The sequence below is a fragment of the Pomacea canaliculata genome, linkage group LG2 (assembly GCF_003073045.1).
Source record: "Pomacea canaliculata isolate SZHN2017 linkage group LG2, ASM307304v1, whole genome shotgun sequence".
In the NCBI taxonomy this organism is placed as follows: Eukaryota; Metazoa; Mollusca; class Gastropoda; order Architaenioglossa; family Ampullariidae; genus Pomacea; species Pomacea canaliculata.
In genome coordinates, this window is record NC_037591.1 from 30,630,099 (window position 1) to 30,646,231 (window position 16,133).

At 42.8% G+C, this 16,133-nt stretch overlaps 1 protein-coding gene across 1 annotated transcript in view; it reads right to left on the reverse strand.

Moving 5' to 3' along the window:
* The window catches only part of LOC112555718, a 31,434-nt gene extending 16,640 nt beyond the window's left edge, over positions 1-14,794 (reverse strand). The window contains exons 1-10 of the mRNA XM_025224214.1: positions 14,759-14,794; positions 12,679-12,759; positions 11,892-12,005; positions 5,875-6,084; positions 5,005-5,157; positions 1,852-2,043; positions 1,471-1,568; positions 1,151-1,277; positions 833-982; positions 251-357 (exon numbers count right to left, since the gene is read on the reverse strand). Coding sequence (XP_025079999.1) covers positions 251-357; positions 833-982; positions 1,151-1,277; positions 1,471-1,568; positions 1,852-2,043; positions 5,005-5,157; positions 5,875-6,084; positions 11,892-12,005; positions 12,679-12,759; positions 14,759-14,794 — 1,268 coding nt within the window. The remainder of the gene's footprint in view (positions 1-250; positions 358-832; positions 983-1,150; positions 1,278-1,470; positions 1,569-1,851; positions 2,044-5,004; positions 5,158-5,874; positions 6,085-11,891; positions 12,006-12,678; positions 12,760-14,758) is intronic.
* Positions 14,795-16,133: the final 1,339 nt, after the last annotated feature.

Below are 16,133 nucleotides of genomic sequence, written 5' to 3' on the forward strand. Positions count from 1 at the left end.
CATGTAGATTAGTTACTTCGAAGAAAATGGATTTGTTAATACTGTCTAAAGTGAACCAGACAGGAACAAAGATTTTAAGCATGGGTATCATCACATAATTAGTGCAATATGGTGGCTAAATGGGTATTTCAGAAAAGCAGCCTCTTCAATCATTTAGAGTCTCCAATGGATTAGATAAAGTGAAACACCAAAGGTCAGGATTGTGTTTCAAGTCCTGGCCCTGTATACTAATTTTGTCTCCAAAACTTACTTTTTGTCTAGAACAATAATAATATCGTAGTTTTTGTAATATAGGTAGTCTTTTTCCACAACTGGGTTGGGATAATCCTTGACAGCTTTCACCTGAATTGGTCGTATCTGTGGGGAAGAGAACACATTCCCATCTCATTTCAAAAACATCAATTATGTAAGTGTACAAATGGATAAATTTACTTTAGATGCAGTGGTAATAGGCTTGTGTCTAGGTCACTCGAGCATAAAAATTTCACACACACACACACACACACACAGTTCCTGCTACTAAATACTTCGGCATTCTTTATTGCTAAGTACGAATACATGGAATAATTGTAGAATGAGCGATTTTATAAATTCTGCAGACGTTCTATTAAAAACTTTTAAATTATACCAAAGAAACTCCTCAATATAGTGTTAAATGAAATTGTAACAAAAAGAACAAAGTGATGTGTCGAAGCTATCTGTAAACACAGAGCTAGCTGGACCTTACAAAATGTATCTTCATTTCCAATTCCTTTTCTGCATTGGCTGCTTGTTTGCTTATTTTAATCTATGCTTTCTTTTCCACGAATAATTTATCTGTTACAGAGCTTACCTGTGGCAAGGTGATGAAAATTTGGCTAAATGTTGGTCGCCGCTCAGGGTCATGCTCCCAACATTTGCACATAAGGGCATAGTATTCCTTTGAACATAAGTCTGGCTGTTCTAAACGTTGACTAGAGGGTTCATCAATAGCCTCTAATATCTGGACACAGAATGAAGTACATGTATAAAGATCCTGAATATTTAAGCAACTGTCACAGAGAAGTCCTCAAATCATTTCCAGTCACATTACATGCATGCACAGAAAAACCAACCGACATGCAGATTTGTCCGTCCTGTAACTACAGACGAATAAGCGTGGATTTCTTACCTGCTGTCCGTTCAGACCAGCCCATGGCTGGAAGCCATAGGTGAAGAACTCCCACAAAGTGATGCCATATGACCACACATCGCTGGCTGAGGTAAACTTCAGAAAATTGACACATTCTGGTGCACACCTGCCCGCAGAAATGTGCACAATACTTAAAGAAATTCCTACAATCAACAGAATTGCTAAATCATCTTATTTGAAGATATTCTCTAGCTCCTATTCATGACTAAAACTTTCAGACAGCGAAAGTAGGTAGCCTAAGGAGGACGAAGTAGGCACCAGTAAGTTTATAGGAGCATGCATGCTGTTTGAGTGCTCACCATGCAATGGGTAACTTGAGATTGATATTGAAGGTGCTCTGGTAGTAATCTTTTCCAACACCTAGTGCTCTTGACAAACCCAGATCACTGATCTTCACCTGCAATATACACACAGAGGTTTAAGAACTAGTGGACATACTGGTGAAAATAAAACCACTTCCCCCAAAATAGCACTTTTTCCATAATAGGATTTTTTATTATGTATTAATCTGTCATTTGCACAAATCAGCTGCCCTTTAACAAAAAAACAAAAACAAAACAAAAACAACTGCTTTATGAATTTAGTTAAAAGCCTTCTATCATCCAGTTCACAATTCTTTCTTTAATTAAAAAAAAAAGAAAAGACTTTTGTGCTGAAAACAATACCCCAAAGTCACACACCTTATTCTTTGAGAAAACCAGGATGTTTCTAGCAGCCAGGTCCCGATGAATAAGACGCTTGCTCTCCAGATAGCTCATGCCATCACATACTTGCTGAGCAAAATCACAGAGCTTTGGAATAGGGAAGTCCAGCCGCAATGATGGCTCCTTCAAACACTCGAGCAAAGAACGCATGGGTGCCAGTTCTGTCACCTGCAGCATGATGATGGAAATGAAAGGCATAAGCACTCACCACACTGAATACATTTTTATTGTCTACTTTCGTTCACAACAGAGACAGAAATTTTCTTTTGTTGGGAACTCTCATAAGTGATACATGTACATTTGTTAGTTCTGTTCAAAAGTGATATTGCAGTTGGTATGAAGGACTTGGCAAAAGCACTCTTCTCTCTATGAAACTACCAATGCAATTTTATGACATGTTACATGTTTTTCAGAAGAAAAAAAATTTCTTACTATTTTACAGCTGACTTAACTTCTGCTATGGTAGTAACTATCACTTTAATTCAAAATAAAGTGAAATTGCTCTTTCTCTAAGTAGTAATGTTTGTGTTTTCTCTATTTCACACTTTCTTTCACCACTGAGCCCATTCTCATGATTTTATGTGTTACCTGTTGTTTGTAGGACCTTGTAAGGAATTGCAAAAAAGCCAACAGAAAAATATTACTAAATTATGCACCAATAAAACCCTGCTCTCAATTGTCACCAGTGACACTTGCGGGGTGGAAGGAAGACAACATACAATGTCAAAAAATAATTTGTCAGTGGATGTAGGCATTTTACTGCATAATTCTGTTATTTTAATTAACGTGGTGTGACCAAAGCACAACGGTCGCCTGCAAGACTCACAATGGTAAAAGCTGAAAGACTTAGATTAAGTTCAAGCACCAAGTCAACGAAGCTGTAGTCTACCACACTAATGTTGCAACACAGATCTGCTGCTTCTAGTCACAAGCACTTGGTAAATAAATCACCATTTACTATCACTAGACTGCTGGCCTGATCCCCAAGATTAATAGCCTTGTTAACAAAGTTTCAACCTACAAAAAAAAACAACAAAAAACAGTCCATGTGAGTGTCAAGAAACTTTATGATCGGGCAATTGTCGTGACTTTACAGAAAATATGGCTGTGGCAGAAGGGATGGCAGAGCATGTGCACGCATGACTATAATGCATAGGTCAGGGTAACACAGAGATGGGGTTGAGGTCACCTTGGTCTGCAGGTTACAAATGGCTTCTTTTCATAATTTTCATAATTAATGTCATCAATAACACAGCCACTGTTACAAGCAGCTATTGTTGCTGCTATTTACAAATATATGACATATTACTCATTCATCAAATTTCTTGTGCTTTTAAAAACAAGTGTGGCAGAATATGGTACACTGCAAAAAACAATGTTTTGATATATGTTTCTATGTGTGTGCACACCACATACATACAGGACTTGCTCTCTCTCTCTCAGCATCTCAATTCAGGAAAAGTTGGGCTCTGCTACAGGCAGGTAAGCCACAGGCCAACATGATATTCACAACTTCTGCCTAAGGCTGTAATGGTGTAATGGTGAAGATTGTATGCAAAGAAAGTGCACAAAGATCATCTTTATCTTTCAGCAACACTGTTGTCTCGTTAGAAACCCTAAGCATCATTCCACTACTCTCCAAAGTGATGTGTCCAGAGTTTACTGACATACAGGTGTCACTATTCATTCATGCATTAACTTATTAAACAACAATAAAATGAAAATGCAAGTGCTCATAAAATCTTCTGTACACCACCAGCAATATTTATATAGTATGGATGATATACAGTGATACCTCGGTTCTCGAACGCCTTGACTTTCGACCAAATCGGTATTCGACCAGGAAATTCGAGAAAATTTTGTCTTGGAATTCGAACAAATATTTGGAACTCGAACATCCGAACGTCCGAGATGAGCCGAGTTGAGCCGAATGGCGTTCATTCGGCCCACGCGCCTGCTTGCGTCATCAGTGACAATAACCATCCCCCTTCCCTCCTCCCTCCACATTCATTCCCTCCTGCCATAAAGTTTGGTACAGGTACAGTAAATGAAACACAATTTACTGTACTGTACTGTACATTTTTGTTTTTGTTTTGTTTTAATAAATACATGTACACTTTTATTTCTTATTTCTTGTTGAGACTCATGTTTTTCTACATATTATATACAAATTAGGCCAATAAATAGGCATTTTCTGGGGCTTGGAACGAATTAATCCAGTTTCCATTATTTCCTTTGGGTTTCATTGCTTCGGTTCTCGAACAATTTGGTTCTCGACCGTCCTCCCGGAACGAATTATGTTCGAGAACCGAGGTATCACTGTATCACCTAATTTTCCTGGACAATCTTATATTTCAACTGCACTTTATTCAGGGAAAACACAACTTTTATAGACTGTAAGATGTGAGGGGTGAGATGTGTGGTTGAATGATCCATTATCTCTTCCACCAGCTCAATTGGCCTCCACAGCCAGTCTCCCAATCTTCCCTGTTATGGTGGTCCTTGACCATTCATGAGTCATCCTATACTTTGCCTCAGGCAAATAGTCTGGTGATGTTGGGAGGATGAGAAGGGAGAATGAACTACTGCATAATGTATATCACATCTGCAGCTCATGCCACCTCACTGCCACTCTTCCAAACATGTTCGACCCACACAATTAAATACTCTGGGGTAAGAGAAGGGAGCAACAAAAGACCTGTAAAATGCTAGAAACATGCCAGTTTGGTACTTGTACGCTGTGCAGTAGAATTCCTCCACTCAGCCCAGCTATCATGAAAGGCTACCTAACTCCACAGGGGGTTGGTTATGCAGCGAGGAGATGGGCACTGACTTCATGAAAAATCTGTTCCTGAGAAAAGTGTAGTCTCTAACATCTAAAAAGGATTGGGAGACAGCCTTTACCTTTTTCAGGCTGCAAGCAAGCCACTGTCATCATGTGACAATCTTGTATTTCCTTCCTCAACACCGTCAGTCATGCATGCATTCTAGCATGCACTCATCCACACACAGACACTATTAAAACAGAGTAGCTAATGCTTTTCTTGTTTTCCTCAACCTTAAGTTGGCATCTCTTCTTTCCTTCTTTACTAATAAAGGGTCCTTGAGAGCAAAAAAGTTTCTGCTTACCAGCATGAGGGAGTTCTCCTTGTCCAGCACCACACCATACATGCGAACAATGTTGTCATGGTCCACGGCCTGCATTATGCCAGCCTCCTTCAGGAACTCCTGTGTGCCGTTCTGCATACGTTCTTTGCTCAGACACTTTATGGCAACCTGCACCTGTGGAGCCAATCAGCAGGTCATAAGGTCACAGTGGTTTTCCAGTCAAAACAGTTGATACCTACTCTACTTTTTTCTTTGTTCTGCATATGCCTTGGGTGAAAATGACGAAGATGGCAAGGGATACAAACTATATGTTTAATTTCTTACTTAAAAGCTCTGAAGATGAGCAGTCTTTTTCAAATGGACAATTATTGACTAAACATCCATATAAAGTGTACAGCCATCAGTAGCAAGACATTAGACAATGATGAGTTATAATGATGTACAAAGCTAAACAATCACAACAACAAATAATTAACAAAAGAAGCTGACTGAGGAACTAGGTCAAGATTCTGATTCCTAAAAGATAAAGCACTTTAATTCCATCAAAAAATTTGCAAAACAAAGAACAAAAAACAGCAAAGATTAACATACAGCAAAACAAAAGTTTCAGAATTTTTCATATCTTTTACACTACAAAGATATGAAAAATTCTAAACTTTTGTTTTGAAAGCAAGTTCTCAAAATTTATTTACTGCACACAAAATATGAACAGGATAATCACATTTTATTCCAGCATCCTAGCATGAAATTTTGAGCCCTTGAAATCCAAGCATAAAAATAAACCCTCTTGAAACTGCTTTAGGGTGCAGCTTTCAAGACATATGGATGGTGGAATTAAGTTACCTGATGAAGCTGGAAAAAAAGTTAAACGGCATCCTTGTTTTCACCTACTTTATCTCCTGTCTCAGTGGTCCAGACTCCCTGCTGCACAACACCAAATTCTCCCTCCCCAAGCATCTTGTTGATGGTGATGGAGTCAACAGGAATCAACTGTTTGCCTGGAGGTCTCACCACAGTGGAAACAGGGCGGGAGACACGATGCTCAGGAGGAGAAGGACTCAATGACCGTCCTGCTGCATCACCACCTCCTCGCAGAATGGCCTGTTTTTTTTTAAAAAAAAGCCCACAAAACATAATACTCAATGTAAACAGCTACAGAATTACAAACAAGGGAAATTTCAATTAAGATATATAATGAAAGGATAATTTTCACTTAATTTTCTCTTGGTATTTTCCAGCAAGCAAGTAATTCTGCTAGATATTGTTTGAAGAATACAATAGCAGATTCTTGGTAAATCAAGTCTGACACTTAGAAGCAGACATACAGTAACAAATCTTTTGAGTGTGTAGTGATTTTGCAAAAAACATCACACATAACCATCACACATCACACATAACCATAATGACTTTTAACCCTCCCACATCAGTGCAAAATTAGCGACAAGAAAATATAATCCACCCATTACCTCCATCTCACACTGAACACTTTTATATATTTCTTTTTTCTCAAAATAACTTTTCTCTTGTTACTATGGTCCTCTGAAGACCCAATGCATTCAGTTCAAGTAGGTTGTGTCCCCTGTAAAATGAAGATGCTAACTTGGAACTGCTAAAGGTCATGCCCACGGGGTGCACAAGTTAGCTGCACAATTATTACTCCACACAGACAGTAGCCCCAACCAGGAATGAATTTTTGGTGTCAAACATTATACAGAAAGTGCTCAACTATACTGCTGGTTTGTTTAGGTCATAATGCACTTAACATGAATGCAGAATTCCTCACTTTTTGAGGAATATTATGAAAAAGAGGCAAATACCTAGCCAATCTAAAGTATGTCTGCTCTCTAACAATCATTGCCTCAAAAGAAATTTTAAAATCATAATTTTTTGACTAGTATGCACTTGTATGTGTATCAGTCCATATGTATTTAACTCTGTTGATATTAGTATCTAATTATTCTTTTGCATAAAAACATTATCTACATTTAAAACAAACCTATCAAAAATCAGTCCCTCCAATTTCTTTCCTCACATTCACAGGACTGTCCACTGATAATTAAGTATACCATAAAAGAATGTTTGTCAAAAAGCCCAGTTTGCATGCACTTCCTGCACTACCAAAACAAATCAGTCTGATATAATTCTCAGTTAATATTTTAATTTATAGTATAATTATAGCATAATTGTGTGTCTGCACATGTACATGCAACAAATCAACCAGCACATTTTCTCAGTTTGCTAATGTGTAACTGCATCTGTGTTTTCATGTTTTGGACTAAGTCTACTAACCAGAATTTATAAAACCTGAAACTGCATCAATTCCTTGCTCACACTATTAGCCTGGTCCTCACTAAAATAAGAGCACATCTAGCTGCATGCTCTACATAAGCTATTGAAAAACCCTCCAAGCTACAGAAAGCAGCAATTTTCTTTTAACACCTGCTTGCATGCTAGACTGAATGCAATAAAGTGTTCCCGAAGGTGTCTACATTAACGTCTTCTTCTCATCAGGCTTGATGCCTGCATCACACAAATGGACAGTCACATCTGTTGCACAGCCATGCTTTGGCAGAGAGAGTCACTGACAGTTACCATCAGCAACATGCCATGCAGGAAGATGAGGCATTATTTAACCACGCTCATGTTTATGGCATGTCAGGTGGGTGGAGGGTTCAAGTGGCTCACTAAAAGCAGAACCTGATCTGCAGAAACCCAGAGAAAAAAAAGAGGTCCTCAGTTTTTGGTGCGAACACAGTCTATAAACATAATTCAGTGTTATTCAATGGGACTGCCAGTATGTATGAGAACATCTCCTATGTGTGTAAAGGAGCTTTCTCTTTACACAGAAACTCAAGAAATGCAGCTCTGCTGTTCACCATGATTCTTAATCTACCTCTTTCTCTCGCTCGAGACACACACACATATTTCTAACATATGGCTAGAAGGGGTATAACGAAACAAGAAACTGGTGAATTCCTGTTTACAACCATAAGTAATGGTAAAATCACTTCACTGCCAGTGCTTAGATGTTAAAAATCTCTTTCTACATGTGTGTGTGCATATGTTACAGGGAGGGAAAGAGAGATTGTGAAGAGAAGCCTTCTTGATAAAGTGCTGTGATGGTTACTGGGATATTTAACGTCTTGCTATTTATCATACCTGGCTCCAAACAAGCACAACTTTTGTCAGGGACTACAGCATTGCAAACATCCTCTTGCTCGCTTAAAAAAAGCCTTTTCTGTAAATATTGGGTGTGACAGCTATGATAAAAATGTTTCCTTGTTTTTTAGGCAAGAGAAGAAATTGCTCATAACATAAATAATGAAATAGTTTTTAAGGGCACATACACACACAGGATATGGAAAAATTGTAAAAACACCTAGAATGTTAGGCTTGTGATTATTTTAAGTCAATGGCTTATAATCCTTATATGGAATGTTGTTACAAACATAAACAACTTCCACTCCCATTCCAGCTTTTGTAATCGGAGCCATTTTACCAGCAAGTCCAGAAAAATTCAACTACATCTAGCCCAAAACAAGTCATCATTGTTTTCTAAGAACCTGGGCAACTTACTCTGTTCCACCACTGCCGCCAGCATTACTTGGATTCAGTGATGTTATTCCAGGAAAGGCTGTGTTGGGCGTTAGAGACCACAGGGTATTCATGTGGGTGGGCAGCTGGTATAGATGGGCTACAGCTACGGTGGAGGGGGGGAAAGGTGCCAAAAAGGGTAGGAGTCCTGACAATGTGGAAGACACTGAATCTCCTGCTGAATTTCCAGCCACACAACACAGCCTCATCATTCAATGAAAGGTAGGACAGAAGGCCTGAGGGCATTCTACTTGCGGAAGGTAAAATGCTAAGGCTGCTGCCTGAATGATCGTAAATTTTGCTTTGGCACCAATGTACATGTATCTTAAACAACGTATGACTTAATGTAGCCCTCTATTTTGTACTTTGGAAAACATTGGACGATAACCTAAAATTAGTTTGGGGTAGAGGAACACTAGCTGGGGAAAAAAAAAAAGCAAAACAAGAATGAATATCATGCCCTTCCTTGTTGAAACTCACTATATTCCTCAGTGATGCTAAGGGTACTGCCGACAATTAATTTGTTATCATGCTACCCACACATTTTGCTCCTACTCCACCCAGCAGTACACGAAATAGTCAAAGTGTGTGTAGGGGTGTGTCGGAGAGGGGCATTTAATGACTTGCTCGCTGCCACTAAAACAATGGGGTTGGTGACAACCCTTTCGCAGGCTCAGGGTCATAGGTCAGAGACAGGAAGAAAACACCATACTTCACTGCTCCCTCACCCAACTCCTCTCCCTCTCTCTCTCTTATGCAAAGTGGCCGAGAAACGAACACATCTATGCACGTTCCTTCAACGTCTAATGCTAACACGCAAAGTACCACTACTAAAGCTGTAGCAACGCCTCTCTATAGCCCGCTCGCTTCAACATCTGCCTGCTCTCAGATCCTCCCTCCTTCCAGGGACTGCATGAAGGGAGGCTGAACGTTTTTATCCGTCCTTCCTCAGGTGAAAAGCCCGTGACTCACCCACCGCCAACTGTTTGAAAACGTTTATTTGCCCCCAACCCCACCTTCTCTACTCTTTTCTCCCTCCACCTCGGCGTCTCTTGAGCGCGCAATGCGTGGCCTACCTGGCGCCGTGCAACCCACCTGGATGTTACCTGATGCGACGCTGCACGCGCACCGCCGCCTCCATACCCCTCCCCCACAACACCTCCTGTAGCTTAGGCCTAGTGTGCTACTCTCACTGGGGGCCCTCTGTGTCCCAGTCATCAATAAAGAAAGATGTTCTTACTGCCGCGGCGGATCTGTCGGGCAGCGGTGGTTTGGTTACATCAGGACGGACAAAGGATACTTTGATATGGTTCGTTCTGTACCTCGAAATACCGTTTTACCTACTGAGTTTCGGGCTGTGCACAAGCTGGCACGATGTGCGACTGTGGCTTGTTTCTGTCCCGCGATTAATTTTCGTCCTCCAGTGTCTCCCCCCGACCAAACAAACAAACCAAAAACAACAAAACAAAAATCAACCTCCTCTCCCTTCTCACCTCTTCCCGATAAAATGCATTACTGAAATTGAACCGTATTCACAAAGGGTAAAATCTTCACATACCCTTTCTCTCACCTCCCCTAGACAGAATAAAATAGAAGGGAGGGGAGAAAAACCTAGACTGCCTATTCCTTCATTAAAAAAAAAATTCAGTTAAATTTGGGAGATTTAGAAAAAAAGCTGCTAGCGAACGAATGACAAATACATCATAACACAGAACTAAGGAGAAGGCCGAGAAGTCTCTTAGTCAAGTCTGCAATTTAAATAAATAAATAAAAAAATCGTGTTATTTCAACTAGGCCGCCAGCTTCCCCACAGGTAGGGGAGAAAGGTGGTTGCGGCTTACCTAATGACTCGGATCAGTGCGTTATCAAGCGGGTACCGAAAATAGCTTCAAATACACCGAATACCTCTCGACCCCTTCGTCTGATTGGCGTCTTATCTTGCCTGCTTTACAGTCTGGCATGGAAAAAAATAGTCCGAATATGCCGCACAGCCCTGTGCACCATTACGACTTGGCTTTGCGCGATATGGGGGGGGGGGGGGAAGAGAGAAAGAGAAAACAAAAACGGCCTGAGGTTGAAAAGTGCTCTCCGCGCCCAAGGACCTCGGCAGTTGGCGGCCCTGCTGTTGCAAGACAAGTGTTACTAGATGAGCTCTCGCGGTTCCAGCCCGACGTTGCAAAATGGAAGGGGGTGGCAGGGGATGCAAGGGGCCGAGGGAGGAAGAGAGAAGAGGGCGAAAGAGGAAGAAACTGAAATGTAATAGCGTCGATGAACGTCACGTATTACACACAAGAGCCCAGGAGCGTGTCAAGTGAGGCTGTTCTACACACGCTGCTGCCTGCATGTGCGCCACCCATGCTGCTCTTCGCCTCTCTCCTTGTCTCTCTCACACACGGTGTCTAAAACCGCTCGAGGGCATGCTGGTACAGTAAAGCTATTCTTTACGGCCAGACAGTAAAAACCAATGTTACCATGCCAGTCTTGCCAGCACCCATGCGCCTGGGAGGATAGGCGAGAAATGTTACAGCCCCCAAGCTCAACGGGAACGACCGAGGTCTGGCACATCTTCTGCCTCTTCACGCTATATCACATGTTGTACATCGGCTTCCGAAACAAGCTTTGCCTTAGAGATGTTACCCTGAAGCTAGGCACTACCCATCTCCCCCCACTACAAACTTCCCCCCTCTCCATGCAGGACGACAGAGAATGCATATGAGTGTTTTTTTCTGTTTTATCGACACCCCCTGAAAAAAATAATGTAAGCAAGAACAGAACAAATGGAAATGGGGACAGGACAGGGGAAGGACAGTAATTTGGGTTGAGTTTTACGCGGTGCCAGAAAAATATAGCTATACCACGGCAAGATAAGTTAATAGCACGCTAAAAGAGACGAAAACAAGATAAGCGATAAAATAACATCACATTAACAATAAAATCCAACATAAGGAAACAGGATAATATAAAAGGATAGGTAATGTGTTAAAACGGGTGTAGTGGTCTAAAGGGCGATTTAAGCCAGAACCTTAAACCAGAATATATCAGAGGGTAAAGCACTACCATCTTTAAATTTTAAAAATAGTTGCCAATGGGATGGGCCTAGACAAAGAGCCAGCTGTAACAAATTGGTTGCGGGTACTCTGGATGCCAGGACAAGTAATTATAACATGCACAATAATAAAAAGTTCTTGGCACCAGGGACAAACTGGTGGAGGTTCACCCCGTTCAAAGGCGGGAATAAGTGGCATAGGTATGTCCCAGTAGGGGAGCAAGAAATTAAGCGAAGGAAAATAATGGTCACGCTTCAGTAACCCCACCTTTTTGAGCTTGTCGAAGGCGCCCTGCGGATGCTCCTTCTTGTAGAACTTCTTGAGGCGCCGCATCTCCGGCCGCGTCATGCCGATGCCCTGCAGGTCTTCCTCCTTCACATACTGTCACACAAACAATGGAAACCGTCACCGCCGACGTCATCGTGCGAACGTTAAAAAAGAAACAACAACAAACAAGCATCGAACAGTCACGGATTTTGCTATCGGCTACTGCAAAGTTTTTATTTATTAATCTGTTGTGTATCTCTTTTCAACGTCTTTATGCTATATCCGAGACAAGTCCGACTATGACAATTTTAAAAGTCTTATTAGCTGCGACTTTAAAACGCATGCATAGTCATTCAAATTGCGCGAGACCGCGTTAATGACATTAATTCTCCTCTCCCCTCCCGACGTTTCAAGATGACTCACTATATCCCCACTCCCCTATCCTTTTCTTACTTGATTTCGGCCTCGCCCAGCCGAGAGCCCTGAAAATAGTTTCAAATACACCGAGTACCTTTCGACATCCTGCCTGATTGGCATTTTATTACGCCTGGCTTACCACCTGGCACGAAAACAGCCCCAATATTAAATCAAGGAAGCACTTTGTCTCGCTGTGTGCTAGTTCAGGAGGCACAGGACATTAACCAGGAGGAAAGAATCACAAGGGCTTGACAAACATTTTCACGTTTGCAAAAATATATAACTAGAAAAAAAAGAAAAGTTTTTCAAAATTGGCTACAAAGAGATCTACTAACAAGAAAGACAACTACAACTTCCTTGAGACCCTTACCTTGAGGTGCTCCACGCAGGTGATTTTGAGTTCGTTGCGCAGGGCGTTGAGGTAGTGAGACAGCTGAGCCTCCGCCAGGAACTCAGGGAAGACTCATGGCTGACACGGCGCCCCCCGCGCTGTCCGAACCTGCACACACACGGAGACGAACTCCTTTATTCGGCTGCACTCATCTCAACTGTGCGTGGCACTACACCAGCTAATTCCTATAAGTTGCTTTTATCACACAATATTTATACCCAGCAGTTTTGCCTCCTCCATACTTCTGAGCGCAGGCACACGCGTTTAACATTTATCGTCAACCTACAATCCTTACCGTTGTAAAAACAGCCTCAAAAAAAAAAAAAAAAAAAAAAAGAACACACGCAATACTTGGTTAATAACGTGTTCCCATTCCCCCCTTTAAACAGAAGATGACTAAGTTCCATTATCGACTGCAGGCCACTCGGCGGTTTGAACTGCTCTGTTCATCGCATTTTTGCATATCCCTAGGGGCAATATTCCAATACCTTCTTCCTTTCCCCTGATACAAGATTCTGGCAACTCAAGTGAAAATAAGCAGAGGAAGGCACCCGCTCTCTTCGCCAGCGGTCAACGGATCAAAAGGTGAAAAAGCCCACCCTCCCTCCCCTACAAGGTGGGAGTTGCTACCGTTACCGTGGCAGCGTGTTAACAAGTGTTTGATCCACTGTCACCCGATCCCGTCAAGGTTTCTCGTCGTCTTCTCGTCATTACACCGTGCTCCCACTCACCGTCTCTACCACCGACTGTAGATTTTTGTGGGGGTAGCGGGGATGGAGGGATTGAGTAAGGAAAAATGACAGTGCGTGAAAAGATGGAAGCCCGGGGGATGGGAGGATGTGCGTACGCGAGAACAAAGGATCGACTAAGCGCCATCTGTTCGATAAAGAGCTGACTACGCGATCACTCGGCGCTCTTTGTTGTGTACACAGTCCTAGCTCTACGACCTCGAATGAAACATTACAACTAAGTCCTTACATCGGAAAGGGAGGGGAGAGAGAGAGTGAAGGGGATTACACAAACATGCTCTCCCCCCAACCCCCATGAGAAGGTTTTTAGATTAAAAAAAAAACCACCAAAACTACTAATGCCATCGCCACTCGTGCAGCTATATTGAGAAGCTTCCCCTTGAGTTTAAATCAATCCGTCAACACGACCTCCCTTGCACATCATGCAAGTTTTATTCAGTCACATTAATTTGTTGTCATAGGTCATAGGTAATTTGTTGTAACGACGCAAACACTGTCACGCATACACAAACATGTCTCGTCCAACAAGCAAGCGCGGCGGAAGCATCAGCACAGTCGCCGACTTGTTTACGATTTCATACTGAACAACAAGCTATGGTCTTTGTACAGCAAAACACCAACATAAATTTGAGTGAATAGGATCTCATTTAGTGGTGGCCTTCAGAAATGGCTGCGGATCTGTCAGCACACTCCAGCTTTGTCTCCCCTCCCCTTCCCCTACAAGCCTCATCGCTCAGCGTGCGCCCAGTGCTCTTGCACGCCTGCCACTCCCTGCCGGACGCTGGTGGGCGAAGTGGTCAGCCTGCAGCATGCAGCTCCAGCTAATTACAGCGCTGGCGCTTCCTGAAGGACTAAAAGAGAGACTGTAGGTCTGTCACTGTGGTTAAAGGCTCCCCGCGAAAATGGCACCCACTTACAGCACACGTCAAGTGAGTACTCGATAAGAACATTTTCTCAGCCGTGAAGCTATGAATGAACCTGAACTCAAAGCGGAAGTGATATTTCTCTCACACAAACACACGTATTAATTCAGATTGCATAGCTTTTTATGTGAACGAAAAGCCAGTTCCAGGCAAAATATCAGGAAACTCTTTCCCCAGTGATGTCGACACACTGACAAAAGCCTCGTGACAAGACAGTCTTAACACCCGATGTTGACCTCAACGTTCGACCACCAAACGCAGGATGACGCAACGGCCAGCATCGGTTGCTAGCGTTGTCTCTTAGTCCCCCTTCCTCCTCTCCCTACAAGCTCTGGACAGTGTGACGCACGCAGCAGGCATGCCACCACGACGACGTGACCCCCCAACCTTCTCCCCTCCCCGCGCCGCCGCCGCCTCCTCCATCCTTGCGCACCCCCCCTATCACCCCGTGGCTGGGCTGACTGTGCACCTACGTGATCCCGACGTCGGCGACAGGACGAGGCTGAGTGCACGTCACAACCTGCCCCTCACCAGCCACAGGCGCACCACCTCGCAACTTTCCCGTGTGACAGAGACACAGGCATACACCACCGCGGTCTGTGATCGTAATCGGAAGACTTGCTTTCCGGAAAAGGGGGTCGGGGTTCTCGCCAACGTGCCACACAAAACGTAGTTCTTGCCTAGCAAAGTTGTGTCAGGAATGTCCAATCCTGACTTCCAAAAGATCAAAAGAGCAGTTTACTAGCATGTTCGCTGTTCAATCCATCCCTTCTTTAGTTCTATCATGCTTCCTCTCGCCTTTCTGTCCAGTATCTTATCAAGTCTTGATATTAATGGCACCTTTACTCACCAGAAAGGCAGGCAGACTCAAAGCATTTTACATAAGCAACAAGACAGATAAACATAAATACTACTACGGTCACAATAAGACCGTCAATTTTGCAAAGTATGAAGGAGGAAGAGTATTCCACGGAGGAAGAAGCAGAATAATCGGGTTTGCTCTTGGCTGCAGAGAGCCTTAGCAGAAGACGTGGCTGACAGGTGAAAATGATTTGGCGCAAACACAGAGCAATCTAAAACAGAGGTAATAAACAGCAGTCCCTCAAGCCAGTATCAATCTGATAAATTCTTCGGACCTTAGCTGCACTCTTTTCCCATTCAGATATCTGCATCAACACTACTGTCACAAAAAAGTTGTGGTTCTTAGGTGCAACAAAGCTTTCTGGGTAAATCTTATGACGCCAAACAAAACACACAATACTCTTACACAACACTTCCACCTCAAGTAAACTTCTATCCGCTAAAAGAACCGCCATTTCAACTCAACCCACAACTGCCTGCCTCAAAAGTCCGTTAACGTGCCAAGCGGCAGAGCAGCTGGTATGTGATATAAGAATGAAGTTATCTCACAAATGCCCATATAGGATAAGACTTAAATATTTCTGTCTGCAAGATAAGAGCAAAGACGCTAGGAACTATCCTTACCACCAATCCCCACACACGCTTTCCACATCCAACCAGACGCACGCTCGTGAACTCAAGGAACGGATGGCAGTCACGTGCAGGAGACCGCATCCATCAGCACATCCCTCATTGTCACACAACAGACAATCTCCATCACCCCTACCCTCCCCTAACTCCGACACTCTCGGAGGCCTGTTATTTTCCAGTCTGTCAATCTGTCCGGCATCTCGGGTTGCCCGGAAATTCGCCCCTGTCCCTGTCTGACAGGCTGCCACGCGCATCGCAGTTTACTCAACTC